Source organism: Petromyzon marinus, chromosome 17 (assembly GCF_048934315.1).
Source record: "Petromyzon marinus isolate PM22_M1 ecotype Great Lakes invasive population chromosome 17, UKy_Petmar_22M1.pri1.0, whole genome shotgun sequence".
NCBI lineage: Eukaryota > Metazoa > Chordata > Hyperoartia > Petromyzontiformes > Petromyzontidae > Petromyzon > Petromyzon marinus.
Window position 1 is genome coordinate 13,942,832 of NC_133683.1, and position 26,642 is coordinate 13,969,473.

At 43.0% G+C, this 26,642-nt stretch overlaps 1 protein-coding gene across 2 annotated transcripts in view; it reads left to right on the top strand.

Moving 5' to 3' along the window:
• Nucleotides 1-26,642, top strand: part of LOC103091711 (estrogen receptor) — a 98,009-nt gene that overhangs the window by 35,510 nt on the left and 35,857 nt on the right. For both annotated transcript variants that reach the window (XM_032956080.2, XM_032956079.2), the window contains 3 exons: nt 3,467-3,580; nt 14,734-15,075; nt 26,008-26,146. In XM_032956080.2, the coding sequence (XP_032811971.2) occupies nt 3,467-3,580; nt 14,734-15,075; nt 26,008-26,146 (595 nt within the window). The remainder of the gene's footprint in view (nt 1-3,466; nt 3,581-14,733; nt 15,076-26,007; nt 26,147-26,642) is intronic.

A 26,642-nucleotide genomic window follows, 5' to 3' on the forward strand; every position in this document is an offset into this window, starting at 1 on the left:
TTATTTAAGGGGCACCACAGTGGTGTGACGTAATATTCCTCGCCTGGTATGTAGGATGTTGGAGGTTTGATCCCAACTTTGACGCCTGCTATATATTTGGAGTTTGCAAGTTCTCCCCGTGGTCATGTGGATTTTTTTCTCTGGGACTATGTGGTTTTTCTCTCCACATTTAAAAACATGCATTTAGATTATTTAGATGATATAGCTGCTATAAATTTCCACGTGATAAGCCACTTTGTTGAGCGATCATTTGTGGCCAGGTCGCTCCTGAAAAAGATGTTAATATCTCAGTTGCTTTACCTGGAAAGAGAAAAAAGACTCTAGTTTTATCTGTATATTTTTTTAACTGATTTGTTTACCTTTCCCATACTTTGCACTCCTATTGTGTTTTTGTATTGTTATTCCACGTATCTACGTGGCTTTACCGAAAGACCCATAGAATATGTATTCCTGCAGTCACGAAAGCTTTAAGTCAAGATTTTGTATTGTTGTAACGTTCTGACCGGCCCCTACTGGACATCTGTGAAAAAGAGCTTTATAGATCATCGTATTTTTCCAGTATGAATAAATATTCTGATTATGTAAGCCGCTGAGGGTGTGGTGGGTTTATTTTTTTATTCATATTGCTGTATGCCCCCGGTACCGTTCCCGTTATGCTGTAATGTGCACTGATCCCTACTTTATTGAAGGCGATATTGGCACGTAAAATAAATATTGATTGCTTACGTGGAAAAACAGAAATGGGGAGATATTATGTGCTTATTTTCTTTGCAACATAATTATGGAGGTGCTAACGGACGGTGGAGTTTTCGGTGGTGTCCAAAGTTCCAGAAACATCTTGGAGAACTAGGAGTGAGAGGGGCACGCAGCCTGAAGAGAGGATAAGGGCATAAGCCACACGTGGGGGAGAGGTTTTAGTATTATAGCCGTGGTGGAGACCAGTGGAGCGAGAGGTGTATGGAGAGCTGAAAGAAGAATGTTTTCTCAAAATGTTCAAAGCTAACGAAGGTTTGAGATAGGAGGGAAATTATCAGGGATATTGGGTGCAGTGTCAGAGTTTTTCAGGCTGCATGTGGCAGCAACAGTAGCAGCAATATTGAGAGCTAAGGAAATTGTACTGGGAGAGATAGATGCCTTGACAAAGTTAGTCATATCAGACGGGCAGGTTCGATAGGCAGTGAGGCATGTGCTTTGTTAAAGGCAGAGGGTTTAGGATGCTATTTGGGAAGCATTTTAAAAAAATATAGCACATTACACTTATTTGCATTACTTTTATGCTGTTGCAATAGCTTTTTATATACAATGTTAAATTGAATCTGATTTACAATATTTATACATCGAACAATTTCTGTCAGAAAACCTACAGTCAATGCATTTTGTGCTCCAGGCCCATACATGTTTTCTAGTTTTAATTGTTGAGTGTAAAGTACAGAGCATATTGTGAAATGAAGTCGGTGCCGAACATTAAACATTACATAAAGTAGTTTCTGAAGAGTAATAATTAAAAACATGATACCAATTAAACGCAGCAGTAATTGGCCATTAAGCTGGAATCCGACGGAGATGTGAGAGGGGTGTGCGTAGCTTTCTAGGCCGCATACTTAACTTTCAGCGCATGTGTCCGAGTACACGGCTCCCGCTCTCGCCAGTATCGAAGCGTTTTGCCGTGTGTGTGTGTGTTTTGTGTACGTCAGCACCATTGTGTTTGCGATTGGCACAATGAAGCGCGCACTGGCCAGTGTCTGGCACATTTGTTCGCTTTGTTCCATTGTCACACCAGTGAGGATAACAGAAGCAGCAACAAAAATAATAATTATGATGATGCAAATTAATTACCCATGAAGGCTTCGCTGAGTCTCAAGGCTCTTTTCCAAGAGGGTGCTGCTACATGAGGATGTCTGGCCAATTTCATCAATAGGTGTTTGATGAAATTGGCCAGACATGTGGGAGGGAACTGGAGTGGCAGGGGGAATCCCACCGTGTGGACGAGACGGTGACACCAGAACTCGAGCCAATCCCTGTGATGTTTAATCAACAGCATTAGGGAAGAGAACTGAGAACCATATTTTTCCATTATAATATCTCTGTTTTGGCATCGCGGGAGACAAACGACTTTCATATTTTTGTGAAATGTATTTTAATTACGTTCATATTTAAGCATGAAAATACTGTACTTTTTGTTACAAAGTTTAGAGCAATATCAGTACACAATGCACATTTACGAAATATAAATGCCCAGAAAGAGTCAGGTTTTTTTTGGGAGTGGATGGGTTATGTGGATGAAAAAAGTGAATTATTAAGTTTATTGTGTGGCCATCTGCGGGGCGATTATACAATTAAATACTGTCTAGACCGAATTGCAAAGGGCTACGGTCAGGCTCGCATGGCTTATCTCTTCAACACATATGGGGTTACCAAGTTTTTCGAGGTTTGGGCGGACAGTTTATGTGGAAATTTACAAGTCTAATCCTTTTGTGGAAACCTCACAAATAACCAAGTTATTTGTGGGGTGGCAATCACCTCACAAATAACCAAGTTATTTGTGAGGTGATTGCCAATGAGTACATACCGGGTACATGCAGTACTGCGTTCTACCTCGCAGCACTGGCAGAAAAAATATATATTCAGGCTTCGCGTGGCAATAATAAAGAAATAAAGTGCACCATGAGCGCTGATTTACCCACGCTGAAAGCGAGTGGCTTCATAAATAACGCGATCTAACCCAAAAACCTTTACTATGAATAATATTGGTCGCGAAAGCCTACGTGTTAAACCGAGTGGCTTATGCTGCGGATTGAGGAAGCGGCGGCGGCGGCGGCTCAACCACCCCTTGACAATGCGGAATTTACACCATTGGCTCAGGGCTATGAACAGAAGATGAGCATCTGCTTCAATGCTCCTTTGAGCAGCAAATCACGATCATACATAGTCAGCTTTCGTGACCAATATTAATAATATAAGTATTTTTTTGGGTTCGATCATCAGGCGATTTGACTGGTTGTAATTTACGAGCGAATCGTCGTACTCAAATTGTAAATGTGGGTTAACTCTCCAACACACTGGTGTGCAGAAGTAGTAACTAATTGGCAAATTGTATTTACATAACAAACCTTACTTACTTATTGGCTGTGTTGGGTGGTGGTGGGTTGACGACATTTATATTTACGTGATCTAACCCCAAAAAACCTTTATTATGAGAAAATCACTATGAACTCCACTTTCTGAGTATTTTATAATCGCAGCACAATTGCAAAAATGTTTGATGCGACCAGTGTATACGTTATTGCTTTTGTAATTTTTGTGACACAGGTCACTTTGCAAATGAAGCTATCCTGGTCTCATGAGTTCTCACTTCTTTAAGCAAAATTAATTTGAACCTGATTCTGTATTGCGACTATCACTTTGAAGTTGCAATTGCATTGACAGCAGCAGGGTTGCTGTAAGTGTGTACATTTTCTGCTTTCAGGCCACAATGACTACATGTGCCCGGCCACCAACCAGTGCACCATCGACAGGAACCGTCGCAAGAGCTGTCAGGCTTGCCGCCTGCGTAAGTGCTACGAAGTGGGCATGGTCAAAGGTAAGGGCTGGGCCCAAATTATTGGCTCTTGAATGTGCATGCATTTTGGTAGCTCCCATAGCAAATTCCTGGAACTTGTCAAATGCCCGTAAAACAATCCGCATGCTGTGTTTATCGTTGAGGTTTGTTTTGACCATACGTCACCACGCTGGTATGGTGGAGTGTGATCCTGCAGCTCCCTAGAAAATGAGGACAGCTTCAAACCATTTACTAAGCTGTAAGATTTATAATAATCATTTACAACCCTTTCCTGCCACAATTGTATGAAGGCCTCCCCACGCCGTGCCAGTCGGTCGTTTGACCGTAACTCTACCATGCTGGTCAAGACGGGTTGGTGAAGGGGGGTGCCTTAATGGGTTCAGATATATCGCCACTGACGTTTATTATGGCTGGAAATTGAACTCAGGTCAGGGGATTCACATCCCAGCCCTCTAACCACTGGGCCACCGCTCCAACACATGCCACATGTAGGGGCTGAAGTAATCAGTACTCGCAGACTTTAATACACGTATTGTGAGCGAAGAATCGATTTTAAAGATGAATTGGTGGATGGTTACAAATATAGCTCACTAACACTTGCCCTGGCATGGATTCCAGGGCTACATTGTTTTGATGGCAATGAGAAATGTGTTTATGCCAAAGACGACAGAACTAGTGCGTTAAATGTGTTTTTTGCGTGAAGCGAAGTATTCCAGTGCTGGTACAACATGGAGCAACTATAATCCACAGCATAAGATAATGTAGTATCACATCCACAAAACAAACACGCAAATACAAAAATATAAAAAGGTTTAAGTGATTTCCTGCAACTTGTATTAATCCTACACTCCCTCTAAAACTACATTTACAGGCTGTAATCCCTGTGTGCAGTATGAACATCACGACTGGATATATATGTGCACATAATTCATTATTTTTTTTCAATTTCAAGCCAGGAGGTTCAGCAGTAGAGCGAACGGCTCTCAATTGGACGGTTGCGAGTTCAATTCCTGGTTGGGGCTAACTCAGCCTTTCACACCCCCCTGGGTAGTTAAATCAGGACCACTTGGTTTGGAAATTAACAGTGGTTGTTCCATGATTAGACTTTCCCCGGCCATAGGAATGTGATATTTGCATCACTGGCTTCAGGCTGTAGTCAGGAAATTAGCACTGCCTCAATGTGCATTGATTAATTTGAGCAGGAAACGACTCTTACCTTTTTACCTAAAAAACGTCAACTGAGTCTTAAAACTATATTTCAGGAGGGTTCTGCTTGAGTTATTTGGCCAATGCCTCACTTTCAACTTGTTAACCATGGTTCATTGCAAGAAGCGTGTAACTTTTTAACTCCTCAAGTCAAATTTCTTCATTCTGAACTCAATATTAGGCAAATCCTTCATGGAGCATATATTCCTGCAAATCACAAGTACACGAGTAATTTGAGTTTATGCAATTTCATCCAATTCGTGATTACGGGTAACAAAAAACGAGAATTGTTTTGGACATCTTAGCAGAACAGTTTAAGAACGTAATGATGTGGTTTTTAACTGCACCCTATGAAACATGTTCTAGGAAGCACTGCAGCGATTAAACATTTTCAGAAGAATATATTCTGTCAGACAGCGGCAATAAAACTTTAATTATGGGCTAATATGAAAAACGCAGCCTAAAAACCTGCCTTAGAATTAAAAATATTTTAAAAGCCATATTTCTGTTCAAAATTCTTAATATATGACCGCTATTGATAATTTGGGCAATTCTGAGTATGCTGACAAGATTTTAGTCTAAACGAACAAGTTGTAAGAAGAAAATCAAATAAATTTTCCATTATTCCATTCTGATTACTTTGGCAAATGGGTAATGAACTGTCCAATTAGCAAGTTATCTTCCAATGTAAGGTTTATATTAAATTTCAGATAAGTGCTCAATTCCCATCATAAATATGGCTGGTTTGATGAGGTTGATTTTTAGTTTTTTAATGGCTTAGCAAGTCACAAACTGTGGAAGCCAGTGTAATAAAAAATATTATTTATCTGTGATACATTGATAGAACAAAATGTCTTTACTTTATATACATAAACTTTCAAATAGTGATATAGATGCAAAATGTATTTATATAGCATCCAGCGGCAACTGCATATCAAGACTACTTTTATAGTGGCATATTTTCTACAATTTGTAAAATAAGCCTCTGATGTTAGGTTCCATGAGTGCTTCCCGTCTTGTGGACTCGACGAGTGGCCCCTTGGTCGAGTTGGGGCCATTCGTGTTTGGGTGGCAGGTTGGCGTAGTGGTAACACTTGTGCCTCAAAACAAGAAGGCCTGGGTTCGCTTCCTGACTTGGGTATCTTCTGTGTGCAGTTTGTATGTTCTCCATCTACTCCTCATAGGTTTCCTCTGGGATCTCTGCTTTCATAAATTGTAACTGGTGTTGGCCGAACATTGCAATGCTGATAAAATACCTGCAAATGACTCAATTGGAATTACAGAGCAGCAATATTGCCCCCTACTGCGAAAACTTGGCAGGACCTTTGTGGAAGAGAGTCTTGAGACTTGGCGAGGCTTCCTGAGTAAACAAGCAGAATAAAATTATAATGGTCATTTATATTTGAGGTATAAGCAGCCTTCATTAAAATAAAATGTAAAACTTTAATTTGGGTGCGACTACGTGCGTGACTTTATCACCAGTTGTTGCTTAAGTCGCCCTGCTGCTGCTGTTGTTAGTCTGCTGTCATGCATGCCAGTGCTGCATCTTTACTACTGCTGCTGCTACTGCTGCCACACAAGCCACTTGTTCAAATTGCCATTGGTCGATACAGTCCCTAATTGGTTAGCATTACAGCTGCACTCACTGGTAACATTCACCATCATGTTACATTCCCACTCCTGATTTTCTGATTGACCATCGTGATTTGATGGTGGAAGTCACACACAGTAACAGCCAATTCAAGTTTAAAAATCAATATTAATTATTATTTTGGGCTGGAGCCAAAACTCTTTTTATGGGGTGGCCTGAATTACCTATGGCAGACTATCGTCCAAATAGCGTTAAATTCTATTAGGGCATGTGCTGTTAGCATACACCTATTAAGGCTGGCATGGCGCATTGACCGGTGGTTTGGTGATAGGCGGTGTGATGTTTTTACACACTGCACTTGGCTGAGTTGACCTAAGCAAAGCCCAGGATCGATTCAGATACCGCTCACCATTGATGATAGCAGTGGCTGGTAATCAAAGTTAGGTCATGGGATTTATAGGGCTGTGTGGCAACCAGTTGGGCCACTGCTCATGTATTATGTATGTGTAGTGAGCGACTTCCGAGACACGTCAAGTAGAAGGCTTCTTATTTATTAAGAGCACACGGGGCGATACATTGTGTAACGCAGCTACACATAGGCGGTCCTAACATGCAGCCCATCTCCGTCATGCGCTACGCTAGCTGTTCGACTAGCGTAGCGGCGGCGACGGAGCTGGTCTCGCAGAAGAACAGCCACGTGGTCGAAGATGAAGAGGTAATGACGAGTAGTGACACAGCCAGGACCCAGGACCCAGGAACCGCAGAACAGCCCATTGTATCTGCCCGGCGCGGCCAAGCTCCACCTCTGGCCACGCCCCCTTTCCAGAACCTTTTTATTGATTCCCGGAGCTTCTCGACTGACTCCGCCCTTCGCCTTTATTCCATGCAGCCATAACCGTAATTACCCCTTCAGGCCAGCAGGTGTCACCCTGTCATTACATATGTGTAGTGGGTACAACTGGAGAGAGAGAGACTTATCTGGAGGCAACACGTTTATGATAACAATAACAAAAGCCCTAACACAAAAGGGTATTTGCCCCTTCCACTAGGTAACCTAAGGAGGTAGTTTCTCCGGGCTAACGAGCCCTAACACAACTGGGGAGGCTATCGGAGACCGGACCCCGACACGGGTCCGGGTCTTGTCTTCGGGGCTTCTCTTCAGGGTGATGGCTTCAGGTCTTCAGGTGTATAACAGCAGCTGGACCCGTTCAGGGGTCTGGCTTATATTGTCAGTCCTGGGGATTACTCCGCCCATAGCCACGCCTCCCTGCTCGAGCCTTCGAGAGGGACCTGGTCCTGGTCTCGTGGTCCCCCAGCCCCCTCTTTGGGGGCCCCCAGGCTGGTACCTCTGGTCACCAGGCCTCCGGGTTTATACAGAGTGCCACGGCCCCCTGTGAACCCATCCACCATACCTGGCACTTTCGCGCCCTATCCTTTGCAGACTGGCACTGCACGTGAAGTGCAATGTCATCCATCCTTGATACACACAGCCTGGCTCACGCATCATGCAGTGGCATCCCATGATGCCACTACATATGTATACACATTACTCATTGTATGTATGTGTGTAAGTGCATGTTTGTGTAAGTTTTAAGGATACAAGGTGCATTAACTCCCATCCTAACCTGTGAAACATTATCTGTGGCAATCAACTTGTTAAACCGTTGTTCAAACTTGATTTGAAGCTTTCGTGACTGCAGGAATTACTCTTTGGTTCTTTCGGTAAAGTCACGTAGAAATAAAATAAATAAAATAATAGAATACTTTTATGTTTCGATTGCAACACAAGCAACTGTCATCAGGTAGAACTGAATTTGAGAGAGAGACAAAACACAGACACGGAGACACACAGACACACACAAGCAGAGAGAGAGAACACAGACACACACAAGCAGAGAGTGACAACACAGAGACACACATAGACCCAATTCCTCTGTGTCGAGGCCTTAAATATAGAGAGGGGGAGGGGGGGCAGAGAGAGAGGCGGGTCTGCTGGAGCAGCTGCTGGAGCAGAGAAATTAGCATGTCACTGAAAGACCCATCAAGACTGGTACATTTTAGAGAGAGTTGTGTGGAAAGCCACCCCGAAGTGACCAAGGGAGAGAAAGAGCGAATGGACCTATGAGAGCCTGGTAAATTTTAGAGAGTAATAGGCAGTTTAAGAAAACAAAATTTAGTATTTTTTTGGGAAATGTAATGCAATGCAACATAGAGAGTCGGCTAACACACAATTAACGCATAGCCTGGTTGATTACTATCTCCAAAGATAGCAAAAATTAGACGTTAAGTGTGAAATTTGACAGAGACACACAGAGAGATGTGTGGAAATCCACCCCGAAGTGGCCGGGGGAGAGAAAGAGCTAATGTATTATATTATTTATTTGATTTTATGTCTACGTGACTTTACCGAAAGAACCAAAGAGTAAACCGTTGTTGTTTGAGCGAGCCACCTCTCCCACCTCTTCTCAATGTGTTTTTTTTGGCGCTCGTAAAATAAGATGATAGTAAATCCCGAGGGGCCTCTTTTGAAATCCTTTTGGCGCAGTGCTCAAAGCCTCCGCAAAACAGTGAATGCCTCCTTCACCCGCACAGACGTGGCCTTGGAGTCCCTTCTTAGTGTCTTCAGCTTTTGAACATTGTTTTTTACAATGTGTATTTTTACCACGTTAGAAAAAAAACATAAATTGACATTAACCCAAGGCATAAATTGATGTTGAAGGATATTGCAGGTTTTTTTCGTGTTATTTCGCTACTGCCTGCCTCGGGAGCTGATCAGACATTGGACGGCAGGGCAACATACACCATTTGTATTGGAATTGTGATGGCGTTACCATTCTCAAACGTGATACACACTCCTCATAGACTATACACGAATGCAGCCGCTGCCAAGTTTGAGCCTTCTGCTCTCTGCTTTATGCCAGTCACTAATTTAGTTTGTTGTCCATCCCCCACACCTCCAATTAGCACGGTTGGCGAAATACAGTGCGAAAAAGTTCAACATGCATAGGTCATTCTTCACATGCTTATACATATACACAAAGGCCTCCTGTGGAGCCTCATAGTTTATTGCCATTTGGCATCTTTTTCTCACTTATGCTCACACATGCCTTTGGGACAGCAGAAGAGGGAGTCTTTCTTCATACAAGATCTGATGGCAAATTATTCAACCTTGGCCATCTCAGATCCAAAACCAAAGTCCGCAAAGTCCTCATCAGAGAACTCCTATTTGCTGATGATGCTGCGCTGACAGCTCACACAGAACAAGGTTTGCAGACACTCATCGACCACTTTGCCAATGCCTGCAACAACTTTGGCCTGCAAATCAGTCTAAAAAAGACCAATGTCATGGGCCAGGATGTCATAAACATTGGCAGCTACACCCTGGAAATCGTTCAGGACTTCACCTACTTGGGTTCTACCATCACCTACAATTTGTCCCTTGTCACAGAGATTGACAAGCGCATTGGGAAGGCATCTACAACTATGTTCAGGTTGACTAAAAGAGTGTGGGAGAAGAAATCCCTAATACTCAACACCAAAGTACAAGTGTATTGGGCCTGCGTCCTTAGCACCCTCCTCTATGGGTCTGAGTCCTGGACAGCATACGCCCATCAAGAACATCGACTAAACACATTCGACCTCCGATGTCTCAGGCGCATCTTCAATATCAGATGGCAAGATCGCATTCCCAACACCTCAGTTCTCAACATGGTCAACATTCCCAGCATGTACATACTCTCTACTCGGTCAAAGGCGTCTGAGATGGCTTGGACACGTGCGCCGCATGCAGGATGGCAGAATACCGAAGGATGTCTTGTATGGCGAGCTGGCATCAGGCACACGGGTCACTGGTCGCCCAGTCCTGCGCTTCAAAATGTCTGTAAACGGGATATGAAGAGCTGCGACATCAACCCAAATGACTGGGAGAAAACTGCCGATGACCAACTCAGCTGGCAGCAGGCTGTGAAAACAGGCCTCAGGAGAGGCGAGGAGAAAAGACACACTGCTTGGCAGACCAAGGGGGAGCGACGTTAAGAAAAAGCAACAAACACCTCTGGAGCTGCCACCGCATTCAATTGCTGTGGCAAGGATCCCCACTCAAGGATTGGCCTACTAAGTCATTCTAGGCGCTGCAAAACCTACAGCTGACCTCGTAAGGCGCAAAAAGAATTGTCTCTCGAGACACAAAGGCCTATGATTTTGATGATTTTTTTGGAATATGCCATCAATGATTGCCTTTGTCTCCCTAGTTCTCCCAGTGTTGATGTTAGGTGAGGGCCAACGTAGGTTCAGATTCCATTTGCCACTGATGTTATCCATGGCCAGGGATTGATCTAAAGTCATTGAGTTTGTATTGCAGCTCACGAGCACTGCACCACTGCTCCCCTGTCACACACACCACGCATTATGTACTGCATACATGTATAATGAGACGACATTCGAGGCACGACTTGTAGAGGGATTTATTTATTTTTAATACTTAAGGACAGGGTCACAGAGTAACATAAGCGCTGACTGACTTATAGCTTAGCCACTCATTCAGCCACATCGGCGATATACAACTATATAGCTGGCTGACTATATAGTGACAGCGAAGATGAAGACTGTATAGCTGGCTATGCAGCGACGACGACGATGAAGAGATGGCAGCGATAACAGCGACGACAGCCAGGACCTGAACCCCCATGACAGCCCCCAAACCCCCGTTTGCCTCTCCCTTTTATTCACCCAACGTGGCCAAGCCCCGCCCCTTGGCTACACCCCTCTTTTGGAACTCTCTCGCAGGTTCCAGGAGCTTCATTTCGATCCCCTCCTTGACCCTTGGCTCAGTTACACCCCCCTGGTGATTGCTTGCATATGTGTCATTCTATAATGCGCCCATACCCGTAGTTATCCCCCATGGCCACCAGATGGCATACTGCCACTACATCACCCCCTCCCCCCCCCCCCCCCATGTTAAAAAAATAGCCATCCCGGCTAATACCAACAACAATTATACAGCTTAGGGCAGAACAATTCCACAAGGCGAGAAGAATATAAAAAAAACCTAACATCAGTAATAACAGTAAGGAAAGAGAGAAAAGAAAAAAGAAAATACAATCTGACACGCGTCGCTCGCAACCCGACCCCGACGCAACACCACATACAGGGAGGTTCCTATTAACGGAATATGGCACATTTCGACCGGGTCCTTGACGCCAATCCATCTTTGGGGGGCAAACTTTGGCTTCTCTCTGGGCGATAGGGACTTGTATATAAGCCTTAAAGGGGTCGGCTCCTCCCCTTTCTTTAGAAGACGTAAACCTGGCTGCAGCCAGCAGTCCATTGCACGCAGCGGGATCCTGTGACTCCGCGACCTTCAGGGGCTCAGAAACTGTGGGCGGCACAACACAATCTTTCTGATGCACGCTCTCCATGGTCGATTCCCCCGGCTCATCGGACACATCAGACACCGGCCGTACGGTGCTTGGAGTTGCTGTCAGTTTGGGGAGGAACATATAGTTTCAGACGTGACGGATGGACAAACCAACGACGACCCCTCACCTGTATACACTGTGGCCATTTAATTTCCACCACTTCCATGGGAACCTGCCGTGGCCGATGCAGTTTAGGGGACATGCCCAGGGGCACCTGCAGGCAGTTCAACCATGTCCTGTCCCTGATGGCCCATGGAAGCACACGCTTATGGCGCCCCGCGTTTTTTTTTCATTGGCCACCTGCGCTTGTGCGGTGTTTACCTTAGCCGCGTCGCGTGCTGCCGATATGAGACTCAGCGTAACCTGCAGGGGCATGGGCATGGCTGTTTTTCACTTGCCCCCTGTCATGCCCAATTGGACCTCCATGGGGGGTTCATTCTCCCTCCCGTATATAAGGAAAAACAGCGAAAATCCCGTGGAAGTGTGTGGGGCGATCCTGTACGCTGCCAAGACCCCCGGGATGTGCAAATCCCAATCGGTTTGCACCACGCTGACCGCCTGACAGAGGATAGATGTCAAAGTTCTGTGCAGGTATTCCACCATACCATCCGTTTGGGGATGGTATGGTGACGTTATAATTTTCTTAGTGCCTAGCGCGTCGCACACCTCGCGCAGCAGCTTTGATGAGAAATTCCGGCCCTGATCCGTGAGAATCTGATTGGGGGCTCTCTAGTTGTTATTTTCATCTCTCTGATTTTTACATTTTTTACATTAACAGATTAAATATCTCACACTAACACAGCTACCTTGCGCGCCACCCCTGAGGTTGCTGCTCAGCGATCTTCCATTAGCATGCTCATTTTTACCTGGCAGCTCTTTGATTGGTGGAAAACCCACCACCGCCGCAGTCGCTGACCACCGCTTACATTAACATTGGCTGCTGACATTTGGGCTACGCCCATTTCAAATCTTTTTAAACAGTTGTCTTTAGAAGCTAACTCCCCTTTTCCTAATGACGACCGCTTGTGTTGCAAAAAAAACGTCGTAGTTTTTTGTTATTTTTGTTTATTTCTTTGAACCTATTACGTGACTTTACCGAAAGACCCAAATAATATGAATTCCTGCAGTCACGAAAGCTTTTAATCAAGATTTATAAAATGTATATATGCAATATTTGCCTCAGGGAATAGATTTGTAAGATGACATTCCATATCGTGCATTTTACATTATGAACGATACATGACAATCACTTGAAATTAGTATAATGTGCCCTCTGAGCCAAGGAGTTAGGCCACACCCTGCATTACTTTCTGCCCAATGTAGATTGCTCATACAATTTCAAAATACAACAACCAAGAGTGACACATGATATTCTGTTTCATTTATATTGTTAAGGTCTTTAACATTGACCACAATGTAAATGGCTTGCATCCAACCTCATCGGATCTTGTAAGTTAAGCTAAGCATTTTTGAGCATGGTTTGTCACTAGTATGAGTGTGTAAAGCGAGGTGCAATGATTAACTGACAGCCCTGTAATTGGTGGAAACCCACCACCAACATCATCATTTCCCACTACTACCATCACCTCGTGTACTGCCCTACATCACCTGCTAGCACCACCCTACATGCTGGGGGGGGACACACCGTCTTTAATCCCTTACATTAACATTAGTTGCCCCGCCCATGCTGCTGACACTTGAGCTACGCCCACTTTTAAACAGGTGTGCATGTGCAACATGGGGTTGCACGAACAAAGCGCTACCTAATTAAGGGTCTAAGCGGGTGCAAACCGGGCCGGCCGGGTTTGCACACTGACACTGGAGGTGTTGCCAGGGAGACGGGAGATAAGGGTTGATTAATGGGCTGACAGGTGGCAGCCTGGCTATCCTTAAAGAGACGCAGGGGAGGTCTCGGATAATTGACAGGGGGATATAAGGAGAGGTGAGTGAGCCAAGTGTGGTTGTTGATGGGGACAATAGTGAAGACATCTCGCCACTGCCGCTCAAGCCGTGAACGGACCTCAACCCTCACGAGTCGCCGGGCGGGTGATGGTTGATCCCCCCGTCCGGGACAGACGAGTGAGTGGGACTGAGGCAGCGGTGGAGTGCGAGAAGCTGCTGTGTGCTGAGGCGCTGTGTGCAAGCCTGTGTGTGGAGAAGAAGCTGAGTGCTGAGGCGCTGTGTGCGAAGCCTCTGTGTGGAAAGACGCTGAGTGCGACTAAGCTGAGTGTGGAGTCGCTGGGAGCAGGGCTGCCGATGGGAGGATAGGTGAGGTGTAACGTAGAGACGAGTGGAAGAAGTTATATCTAAGTGGTCGTGTAGATAGTTCTAGGAGTGCCAACAGCTAGTGCAAGAATAGGTTAATAAAGTGTAAGCAGGTGACTTGTTACAATGTGTCCGTCTGAGTGATTTTCAAGACACTACACCTTTATAAACAGTTTGCCTTTAGAAGCCAACCCCCTTTTCCTGATGACGACCTCTTGTGTTGCGATCGAAACGTCGTAGTTTTTTGTTATTTTCTTTGAACCTATCTGCGTGACTTTATCGAAAGACCCAAAGAATATGAATTCCTGCAGTCACGAAAGCTTTAAGTCAAGATTCGTCATTATTATTATTACAGTATAAAAAATAAAGTACGTTAAGTGATGCATATACTGTTTTTTAAAGAGTTTGAATAGCTGTGTGGATGGAATTCGGCAGGTCACCCTTGTTAATACTGCGTGTGTATTAACCATAAAATAGTATGCGTTGTCTGTGTCAAAGTGGACCTTAAAAGGCCTATGATGTTATTTTAACAAGAGTAGGCCATTACATGCCAATGTAATGCTCCAAGTTCGTTAACTTTCGCAAAAATAATGGCAAGACTCTCCTGCATCAGAGTTGAGACTCAATGAAGCTTTCCTGCATAGAAAAGTGTGTTATAATGTAAATGCGTTGTTCTTTTCCGTTTCTCTGGGGAGGCGTTCGCAAGGACCGCAAAGGCTTTCGAGGGGTCAAGCACAAACGTCAGCGCCCCATCCCCCAGAAGAATGGGGGAGGAGGAGGCGGCGGCGGCGGCCAAGACGTGAGCGAGACGAGGCCTCAGGGTGAGAGGCCCTCCGGGCCGAGGGACCGGGAGAGCGCCGTCAGCTCACTCGAGGCTGACCAGGTGATCTCGGCTCTTCTGGAGGCTGAGCCACCCACCGTACTGTCCTCGTATGACCCCGACAAGCCTGTGACGGAGGCCTCGCTCATGGCTGCTCTCACCAGCCTGGCTGACCGAGAGCTCGTGCACATGATCACCTGGGCTAAGAAGATTCCAGGTGAGCCACGGGCAATGATGCACAAACACTGGAAGTGTAAGCGGTGGTGCACGCCTGCAATCCACTGCTTTGAATGTGGCGTTTGATGTAAAACTTTGTAAACCCCCTGGGATGTGAGGTGGGCAGGAGATGGCAGTATAGTAAGCAGGTTTGAAAACTCGTCTGTGCAGACGTTTCAGCGTTATTCAATCAATCACCTGTTGGAATTTCTCTGCGTGCTCCAGGTGAAGCCCACTCAAGGTTGCTCGTAATATAATTTCTCTCACCTTATTATAGTCAACATATTGTAAATCCAAGTGACCCATGCAAGGAAAAAAAATACGTTTCAGATGTAACTGTATGTTAAGACATGCGAAACACTCAAAAACTGCTGAAACAGCCTCAACAGTCTCAAACCCAGTGAGGCGCCTCTGGGTAGGTAAATATTGCATTACAGCAGAAATCATAATCTGTGATCCAAAAATCCACAAATCCCTGTAATTGCTCCCGTACACCGCAGCACATTGTGCCTGATTGAGAATTATTTACGAACTGCAAACCGCTATCTGTAGACATGGGCAGAACTAACAGATCTGCAGGAGTGGAGCTGCAGGGAAAATGCAGAGGTAAGGTTTGCATACTTTTATATTTTACATCTGAACAAACAAGCTGCGCTGATGTGATTTGTTAAGTATACAAAATTTGTAATTTTTCTGACTTTGAAATCAAGTCTCTAAATTGTAAGAAAAACTCCTCAAACATAAAACCTCATGGCAGATTTGCAGCATTTGGATTTTAGAAAAACTAATAACCTTATAATCTATTATTTTTGGATCAATTTAGCTGTTAGTCACGTGCCATGGTTTCCTTGTAGTCAGTGAATGTCGCGGAGTAATTGGATGGGGTGGTTTTTTGTCCAACAATCCAATGCATACCGCGTTGGCATGAACACGTTCTTTTGGATTATTCGGTGTAACCTCCGCGATGAACCACGGATTCACATTAATACATTTTCACGTAGTTTTTGGCATAAAATTACTACGTGGCCTCACCCCAGGACAGATATGGGTCACAGCAGAATGTGTATAGCACAATTATTGAATTATAAATATGGCAAGCGAAGGTAGGATAGCGTGTATTTGTTAATTACATTTCATGACTTAAAGCTTTCGTGACTGCAGGAATTAATATTATTTATTATTGTATCTGTTATTTAAACAGGAGATTAAACAAACCCATTGAGACGTATGGAACATCATTGCCTCTTCTCGATTTAAAGCTTTCGTGACTGCCGGGATTCATATTCTTGGGTCTTTCGGTATAGTCACGTAGAAGAGAAAATAAAACATATATTACGTTTTATCTTTACCGAAATTGCCAAGAATATCATTGCCTCTTTTTGCAAGGGAAACCTGGGGAGTGCAGGTGGTGCAATTGCATCAAAGCACATGGAATGAAGGGGCCCAAGCACCGGGCAATGAAGAGGAGGGGACATTGGACAGGGGGCCCCATTTAATTCCTTATACCCAGGGCCATGCCAACCTCGCTACTGTGCCACTGCTTGTGCATAAGCAGCGACTTCTTCAGCAGCCTGAATGCTGTCGTTTATGCTGCAGCTGACACATGCTTGGGTTTCACTTTGTGTGGTACTCTGTGGGTTCAGGAGTCGTCCAGTATCAATGTTGCTACCTGGTGGAATCTTGGCAATATATTGAATTGGAAAAGTAAAAAAAAGCAGCACGTTTGATACGTGGCAGGAGTGGAGTTAAAAACACAAATGTACTTTTCATTTGAAAAGATGAGCGTGGTGTGTATGGTATGCACATATGTTGAAGCAGTCCTCAACAGTTCCGATTTTCATTGTTGTGCTTTTCAACTAAAGTTGAACAAAAAATATTCGATAGCACTGTCTGTAAAGTAGGGCCCATGATAATTCTTGTAAAATATGATGCAATATAAACAAAACTTTAGTTTAATGTTGTTTTGTTATGACGGACTTACCATATATAAAATCACGTTCAAGAGTCATGAAACTAATTTCAATGTAAGCACACCTCTGTGTATGTATAAAATTAAATATAATTCAAAAAGTGAAAGCGACTTTCCGTTCAGAATCAAACAAGTATGCGGTAGCGCCCATCACCCGTGTACAACCCTGATCCTGTTTGATCACTCCACGTTCATATGGCATGGATGAGCATGAACAGAACAATCACTGCGCATCATTATCAGCCATGATCAATCCACTGCTGGATGAAGGCCTCCCCAAACCGTCACTATCTCTAAATCCAGCAATGTGAAAATCCCAGGTCACTTCTCACAAATCAATGCTCATTTTAAGGATGCCAGTTGGCACCTAACTGGGATTTGAGCTCGACATCTCCTGGTGGTTAGTTGCACATTCTTTTTGGATATTTACAGATTAAATTTCTAGAGAAAATACATGTTCTAGACAGCTTGACGACTACATTTGTTTTATTTATATATTATGAATATGCTTGCTTACCCAGGAAAGTCTCACTGAGTTTCAAGACTCTTTCAGGAGGGTTTTGCTCAGTTTTCGTGAGGGGTCGGTAATGATCACTTTGTTCCCAATTAAGTAATTGGCGAGTATTTTTTGGAAAATTTGGAACATAACACCAGCACACAATGTTGAACTTCCACTGTGCAGCAGACGCCTTGGATGTTGTGCTTAATACTTCTGTAGTGTTAACCAGGGTGGCCTGCCAGTTGTAAACCGTGAAGCAATGCAACAAGTGGTAGACATGCCAATGCTCCTGCTGCTATTATCAATGATATGAATAAATTCTTATAGCATGTAAACCACTTATGGGAATTTAAATGCAGTGTAGATTTGTAGAGAGCCATGCCATATGGCCAAGTAAATGTATTTTAGCCCCTCGATGTGGGGATTAAGCACAATTTAATCAGATTTATTATTTAATTGCATATGCTCTTTTAAAGTAGTTGATGTTAAAAGGCAAATATTGTAGTATTTATAGATAATTCTAGTTGCTTTAAAATTGTATTTGTAAGTTGGAGAAAACCCAAAGAAACACATGTTTTTGTCCATAACAACACGTAAATGATTATACAGTTACATATTAAGCAACTTACAAGTTGATGAAAATAACAAAACAGACGGACAACTAACGCCATTGTTTTGCAGTGTGACAGAAGTATTTGAGCGTTGACTTTTCACCAAATATTTTTGCACCAAGGCAGCAGGAGAGGCCATCCTCACTGTGCGGCCCAGCGTTAACAAGAAAGCCTCGTGCTGTTTTGGAAAGACATGTCAGTCGTGACGGCCCAGATTTACAAGATACCAAGGTTATGCCAGGATATGTCATGGGGAGTGTCACCTGTTGGCGGCACTACTGGGAGTTGGCTTGTGTCCGGCACTGTAAATGGCAGAGGAAGTATACACTGTGCTCGCATCAAGACGCTAGCTCTGCGGGTCAGCCAAAGCTACAGCTGCTGCACATGCATCCTGTGTTTAGTGACGGGAGCCAGCATGTGTTGCTACAGCAGTTGGGCAGTGATGCAGAGTGTGGTCTGCATTTGTGCACTTTTAAATACAACATTATTGTTGTTATTTTTATGATTTTGCTTGCTTATCAAGGAAGGCCTCACTGAGCCTCAATACTCTTTTTAGGGAGGGTCCTACCAAGTTTTTACAATTGTCGGCAATATGCTGTGTTTAATCAAAATTTGGTAATTTGTTTAGTTTTAGGATGTTTGGCCAATGCCATTTTATTTGTGTTTTGTTTTGTTTTGGGAGGAAACCAGAGAACATGGAGGACACCCATGCAGAACAAGGAGAGAACATACACATTTCACACAGAAAAGCACCTGTGTCTGGAATCAAACCCACGACCATCTACGTGTGGAAGCCTACGTTATAAACAAGGGTTACCTATGCACCACCCTGCTGAACCCATGAAACCAAGGTGTACGCAGTAGGCTTTGATTTGATATAGCATCAATCCTTAAAAGTATGATAAGCATTGCACAGAGATTACAGAGTAATGCATAAATAACAATAGTAACATTACCTGTATTACCCCAGGAAAGCCTCACTGACTCTCAAGACTCTTACTCAGGAGGATCTTGCATTGGGATGCCTGTTCAAATCTGTTCATGAGGGTTTGGCATGTGGGAAGAAACTGAAGTACGCAGAGAAGACCCATGCCATGCGAGGTGGAAACACTCGAAGCTTGATGTAGATGGCTTTAAAAATCTAATTTCTGTTCATGTCTCCTATCCAGTGCTCACCAGGCTCAAAGCTGCTTCGTTTCTGATATTTTATGAGGTTAGGTACATCATTCAGGGTGATTTGTTCGTAGTCATACAAAGAAGAAAGTAAATAGTCTGTGTTATATTGACACACGTTGATCTGCAGAAATGAATTCAGGTTCAGGTTTAAAAGTGCTTATTTTTCTGAGAGTAATGTATGTTTTATTGATATTAAGTACACCTTTACTTTATACATTATTGGCCGTGATGACCTCTTGACCCTAACCTTGAGTGTTTTTCATTCATTGTAATATTTGTAATCATCGTCATAATTAGCAGCAACAGGTCAAATATCCGTTGATTGTCTGAAGGTTTGGAATGGTTTCTACAATCGAATTAAGTACAGAACATCATGCTGTTTTTATATTTTCACTACAAAGTGCCTGTACATGTTATAATACTTTCAACTAATTTGGTGTAGAGTGAGAGTTGTTTGGTATCTGCCAAGCAAGACGTGACCTTTAGCACAGATTTGTGCTGAGCCCGTAAAATGAGCCAAAGGTCTTAAAAGAGTATGACCAACCTGCCTTTCCATGCCAAAACATAGTATTGTCCAAAAATGTAGTGCTTTCTCTCTTGTGTTTTGCTCAACCATCCTGTGTGGGGGCCAAAAAATGAGGGTTTTTAAATGCCATAGAAATTTAACAAGGACTCTTTGGCCATGCAAAGCCAAACATGCAGAAATGTGTGTATCAAAATTTGTATGAATGAGGGGTGGGCAAAATAACACACGTGCAGATCCAAACCTATTGCATGATTTGTCAGGGTGAGTCATTGATGAACACTGGGCTAAGGTTCTTCGTTGAAATAGAGTATTTTAAGGAAGACCTGAGCAGTTTTAAAATCAATTCTGTACAGCACAAAATCTAAATACAAAGTACAAATCAGAGTTGAGATGTACAAAGATAAGGCATTATTTATACTGGTAGGAACGAAGTTGTAAACTGAGTGTACCAGCCTGCAATAGATTAATGTGTCCGTCCGTTCGTCCCCTTTCAATACTTTAACGAAGTGAAATCTCGTGCGCAAAATTCCAATGTTCCTACCAGCCCACCCTGCAGGGACCTGTTATATTATTAACACAAAGTTAATGTTGATTCATTATGTTTAAAAATATGATTTAATCCACAAATACAAGCATTTGAAATATATTCCAAAAACACAAGTCCAAATTAAGAATAAAAAGACAAAATTGTGCCTCTGTTCCAGTGACTTACAACATCGCTGTAGGCAGTCGATGGTAAGCGTGGGTGCAACGTGCCTCTAACAAATCATTTCAGTTTTAAGGCCCGCGACACACGGATCGGATCACGTGTGTAATAGTCGATGTTTTTCATGTTACATGAAAAACAAAAAGTCACAAATTTTACAAACAAAATGCAATACATTACAAACGAGTTGGTAAAACTTAGGCAAATTACTTGTTGATTGTGGCAATCAAAATGCCATCGGAGCGAATCATCATTTCACTAGTAAATAGTAAGTGGCATTGGGTCGTTATGCTTTATATATCTTGTTCTGAAATGTGTTGACCATCCTGTGTGTGTGTATATATGCAGTCGCCTCTGCCTTAAATGGGTACGTGTGTGCTGTGTGTAAACATCAGCACTGGGGAGATAAAGAAGGCCGGGCGTGGTGTTGGCCATCCGCCCCCTTCGTGTACCGTGCCGGCCTTCATAGCTGCCACTCACTAACAGCACTTGCCCCAACAGTCTGTTAAAGGTTATATGGGAGAGCTTTGTCTTTGTGTGCAGTCGATGGCACGGACGTTCTATAGTTGCGTCATTAAATATTTCATGTTGTTTTCTTTGCCCGGCCACACTCTCGGCTAATTGGCAGAAGTGTTGGTCATCTTAAGTTTTGCTTTCGTATTTTGTGCTGAAGTGTAATAATGTACTCGTGCTAAAGTATTTTGCATAGAGCTTAGACCTGCGTGCTATAGAAGTTGTGCATTAGCGCAGCCAACCACACTGTGCTGAATGTGCTGTTCTGCAGCAGCAGTTCAGATTACAAAGTTCAGGACGGGGTCCTGTTGATATTGATATAGCAAGTACAATATTGGTTTATCAAAAAAAATCTGCAGCTTTTTTGATAAATTATTGTTTTCTATTTTCCTCTTTTTTTATTCACATTAATAAGTGCATTTGAAACACTGCAATACATGCAACATGCTTAAATATGCAGTGTTTAGGTATACAAGTACATGCTTATTTTCAATAAATGTGATATGGCTTCTGTAGTTGTGGAGTAGCTGCTTTGGTAACTGTCAGCTATGCGTGCGTGTGTGACTGAATAATGGCCTTTGAACAGAGCCACCTCACGGCTAATTGGGATCCTATGCAGATGTGGGAAGGGTGCCCTCGACACACAGCGATAGACAGTGAGATACACATGGAGAGAGAGATAGACAGAGACAGACATGGAGAGAGAGAGACACACATACAAAGCGACAGAGACATGGAGAGAGTTGGCATAGAGATATTTGGGATCCATAAAGTTGTGGCCCTTTGCGGGTACACAAATAATACCAATACTTCCATTTATATTGTCTCCATAAGGTACAAATTAGTCAATTGCTTTTAGCCTAGGTAACCCCCTAATGGCAACAGTCCCTGAGTGGCACACAGCAACTCAGCACCGGCCTGCAAATGTTCATTATGTCTGCCAGTAGGTGGTAATTATTGCTATCGCAATTGAGTCATGGAACCTATTAAGCATACGAGTAAAGGCACCGCTGCTTCTCCCATACTAGGACTACTTCCTTGGGTCCACCTCTACCATCCGTGGTCATGCGCCACGAAGGGCACCTCTGATACAGTACTGGAGGCAAAGGTTTGTGGAACGTACAGATTTGTGAAACTCACAAACTCAAAGACCCAGGTCGCCGGGAGATAGCAATATTGTAAGAGGATTAAATCCATCATTGTGGAGCTTTCATTGTTATCTTCTCGTGTGTGAATTTTCTCTGAGTACTATGGTTTAAATCCACACAGAGCAAAATACTCATGATTGGAATTGGCCCAATATCTCAATGTAGCTGGATCCTCCTGAAAATGAGCTGAAAGACTCAGTGAAGCTTTCCTGCATAATTGTAATTACTAGAGTAATACTTCGTTCCTTCATTTTATCCATCATTGTTTATGTCAAAGCTATGGCATGCTGCTTTAAAAGTCTGGGTAATGCTTGAAGTATGATGGAAATAATCCCACCATATTTACTTATATCCCCCACCCCCGTACCACCGTCACCTCCTTCCTCCCGACACCCCTACCCAGCCCGAGGGCAGTAATGAAGGATTACAGCCGCATAACAATACAAGTTTTAGTTATTTGGCTATGAATCAACAAATGCCATTGAAGGTATTTTAAAGAAAAATCCTGTGCCAAAAAAAATCTGTCTTATATGACGACTGCTCGACTGTTGGACTTAGGCTTTAGAGACTGAATTGTCCATGTTCAAGAATTAAAAAAAACCATTGGGCCATTCTTCTAATTACTCCGGTTTGCAGATGCCGCTAAGATATCAAGTTTAAAACATAACTCTCAGCTTCCTGCACAAAGCAAATATTCACTAAGATTAAATGCTTCTAATCAGAGGGCACTCAATAAACTTCGGCAGTTTGGAAAGTGGTACATAGGCTAAAGCCTGTAAACCAAACTCAAAAGCATTGCCAAGTTTTGTGCAACAGAAGTGTTTTATGTCCGTGGTTCTTGAATGCATCACAAACTCCTGAATTCCATATTAGCTCAGTGATCGCATTCTTTGCAGTAGGTACCTGGTGCCCCTTGAAGCTGTTGTCTGACAACTTGAAGAGCTGGATGTTAACTGTAAACATCTACAAAAATCACTGGGCTAGTGTGAGGTCGAGCAATGGTGCCATAGATAAATATAATCTGTCATGTCTATGTCTTTAGCTGATCCCAGTGACAATTTCACTCAGCCCTCATTCCATTAAATTTGTCTCACAATTAGTATTATTCACGTATTAATGCTGGTTTATCCAGGAAAGTATCAATATTTTTTCAGGAGGGTCCTTGCCAAGTTTTATCAGAATGGGGAGATGTTGCTTCTGTTTGTCATCCAAAATAGGAAAAATTGCAGGTCTTTTTATAGCATTGGGATGTATGGCCAATACCTGTTACATTGTTTGTGTTTTGATAGCTACGGGAGGAAACTGGACGGTGCAGAGAAAACACATGCAGAACAAAGGGAAAACATTCACAGTCCACACAAAGGTGGTCGAGTCGGGAATCTACATCAGGGCTTTCTTGCTATGAGGCACCATTGTGCCACCCTGTCACCCAAATTGAACCTGTAAAATACAATACAGACAACACAGAGAGGATTGCATACATTTAACCTATCATTCAAATATCTGTTTTTTTTTCTGTTTGAGAATGGTGAGCAGGAAGTGTAATGGTGTAAGATTGATTTATATCAGACTGTGTTGGAATTGGTCAACTGGCATAAAAATAACTAAATCACCACAATGATCATGAACACTAGTTTACAACAGAAAAAATATACTTAATAATCTGATGTTCAGGTATTCACCCTTCTTTAGAACAGCGCAGAAAGATGGAATGACTTCACAGTAAATCTTTCTACTGTAGCCTTTTCAACCATATATATTATGTGTTAATGATGAATATGGTGATTTTTAAAAAATATATTAGTTCTAATATGCGTCCAATATAATAATGCCCAGTGTGAACATTCCATTGATGTCCAATAGTGAAGCATTTTTTCATTGTTAATACAGAATGCCATATGTGCACCCCACCAGTATATAGCACAAACACGGGGCTGTTTGCATGCTGTGGTGATTTGTTTATTGCATTCAGGGTGCTGACATTTTTAATCATCCTAAAAAATATGACACTCATACACACATTGTGTACATAGTGTAACCTTTGTGCAGTTTTCCTGTATGTTGCGAGGCTGTTTGAACTCCATATGAGCGCGGTAATGCCGCACTGTGCTTGGCCAATTCATGACAAAACATGAGCGCCCTTTGCGACTGTGTTGACTGTGCATTTGTTAACAGACGGGGAGACACCGATCATGTAAAATATATACGCTAAGTACACACAAAAGTGACCCAACCAAAATTTTTGGCGTCCGCTGAGGTTGAAACGACCCAGCCTTCGGGGTTGGGACACTACGACTTGGCCATCACGGAGCTCGGAGCTAGGAGCCCTGTGTCCGTGTGCCCACTGCCGGGCAGGGGCACATTGCGCCTGCGCTCGCTTTGGCCACCTCCATACTTTTCGTGGAATACGCGTAACCTTCAGCCTATAGCATTATCATCAAGAATGTTAAAAAAATAGATATATAATGTTCAAGCTACCGATGTAACATTGTATTGCTCGACCTATCATTCCACTTGCGAACGAGCGTAAGCATTCGTCATGAGCACCATATGAGTTCCTGTGCTCATTACCGTCATAATAATTCACTTTTTTGTTTCCATTATTTGCATAATTTTCTAACCCCCAATAACATTTTATTAACGATAAGTCAAATAATGTTTGAACAGCATATGATGCTGTTCAAAGTAAATACTTTGTGTGCAACATATATTATGAACCAAATACCTGCACTAGAGGAACCATTTAATACATATACATTTATCAATTTAACACGTGGTAAGCTTTTGCAACCAATATTATCCATAATAGTGGTTTTTAGGTTAGATCGCCTAAATATAAATGTGTCGTTAAACCCACCACCACCCGACACAGCCAATTAGTAAGGTGTGTCATGTAAACAAAACATGCCAATTCATTACTAGTACAGCACACCGGTGTGTAGGAGAGTAAACCCACAACATTTACAATTTGAGTATGATGTTTCGCCAGTAATTACAACTAGCAAAATCAGGTGACAGCTAAAGTGCGATGATGCTGGTTGTAATTACTGGCGAAACATCATACTCGAATTGTAAATGTTGTGAGTTTACACTCCAATACACCAGTGTGCTTTACTGGGTGCGAATTGGCATGTTTTGTTTACGTGACAAACCTTACTAATTGTATTTGTCGGGTGGTGGCAGGTTTAACGACACATTTATATTTAAGCAATCTAACCCGAAAACCTATGTTACGGATGTACGTTTAAGTTATTTCATTTTTGTAAAAAGCTGTTATTTAAAATTTCCACTTTTTACCTGGTCAGCACAGCTGCACTGGTTGAGTATTCCCGTGGAGTTTCAATTGTTGATGAATGCTGTTTTACTTTTTCGCCTATGTAATACATTTTGCAAAAACATTTTTGACTCGGAAAATTATTAGCATTTGGCTTATTCTGTGGAGTGTTGTGCTCAGTATAAATCACTCCCAGCGGGGCACAGACATGAGATTTTTTACACGACGTTTTTCTTTTTTGATCTGCCTCCCCCCTCGAAGACCAGAAGTACCACTTTCATCATGAACACAGTCGGATGTGTCACCGAGTTAGGCTACAAAGTTGTGGAAAGCAATCATGTTATGCATGCCCTGTTGTGTTCCTCTTGAGCCTTGTAATATTTGAAGAACAAAAAAATGCCGACTTTGTGAAAATGTACTTTAACTGGCTCAGTTGTAGGTATTATTTTTATTATTTTTTTCTTCTTCATTTTCACTCTTTCCACCTGTCTGACACCACCGTCCCTGGCAGGATTCACGGCCATCGGGCTGAGTGACCAGGTGCAGCTGCTGGAGTGCTGCTGGCTGGAGATCCTAATCGTGGGGCTCATCTGGAGGTCTATCGATCGCCCTGGTCAGCTCCACTTTGCTCCAAACCTCATCCTAGGAAGGTACATGAGTCTCGGGAGGATCGTTCGGGTGGCCGCGTAGCCCGGGGAACATTGCACACAGCATCTTCACGAATTTTGTTTTCATGTCTTTAGTATTTTTTTCAATATGTTATCCTGATTTTTCTGACAGCACCATGTCACGAGAGGAAGAATCCGTGCTGAAGTCTCACAGAGCATGCAACCCTCAATGTTAGAGAATGGTCTGCAAAAGCAGATGTCACAGAACTACTTCCGAGTTTCCTTGAAGATACCTTTTATCCACACGACGGGGCACCACTTTTCCACCTGTCTTGTTACAATGAGAAAAGCTCACGAATATTTTTAATTACCAGGGCAGTAATTTAGCCAATTTGAGTGACAAACCCAATTTAATATGATGGGTTTTTGTCTGATCATTGGTGACCAGGTTAAGACTATGAGCTCACCACACTTGAGAACTCTGACCTCTGAGCCACTGGGCCACGTTGTTTCTCTTATTTTGGTGCAATTTATTTAT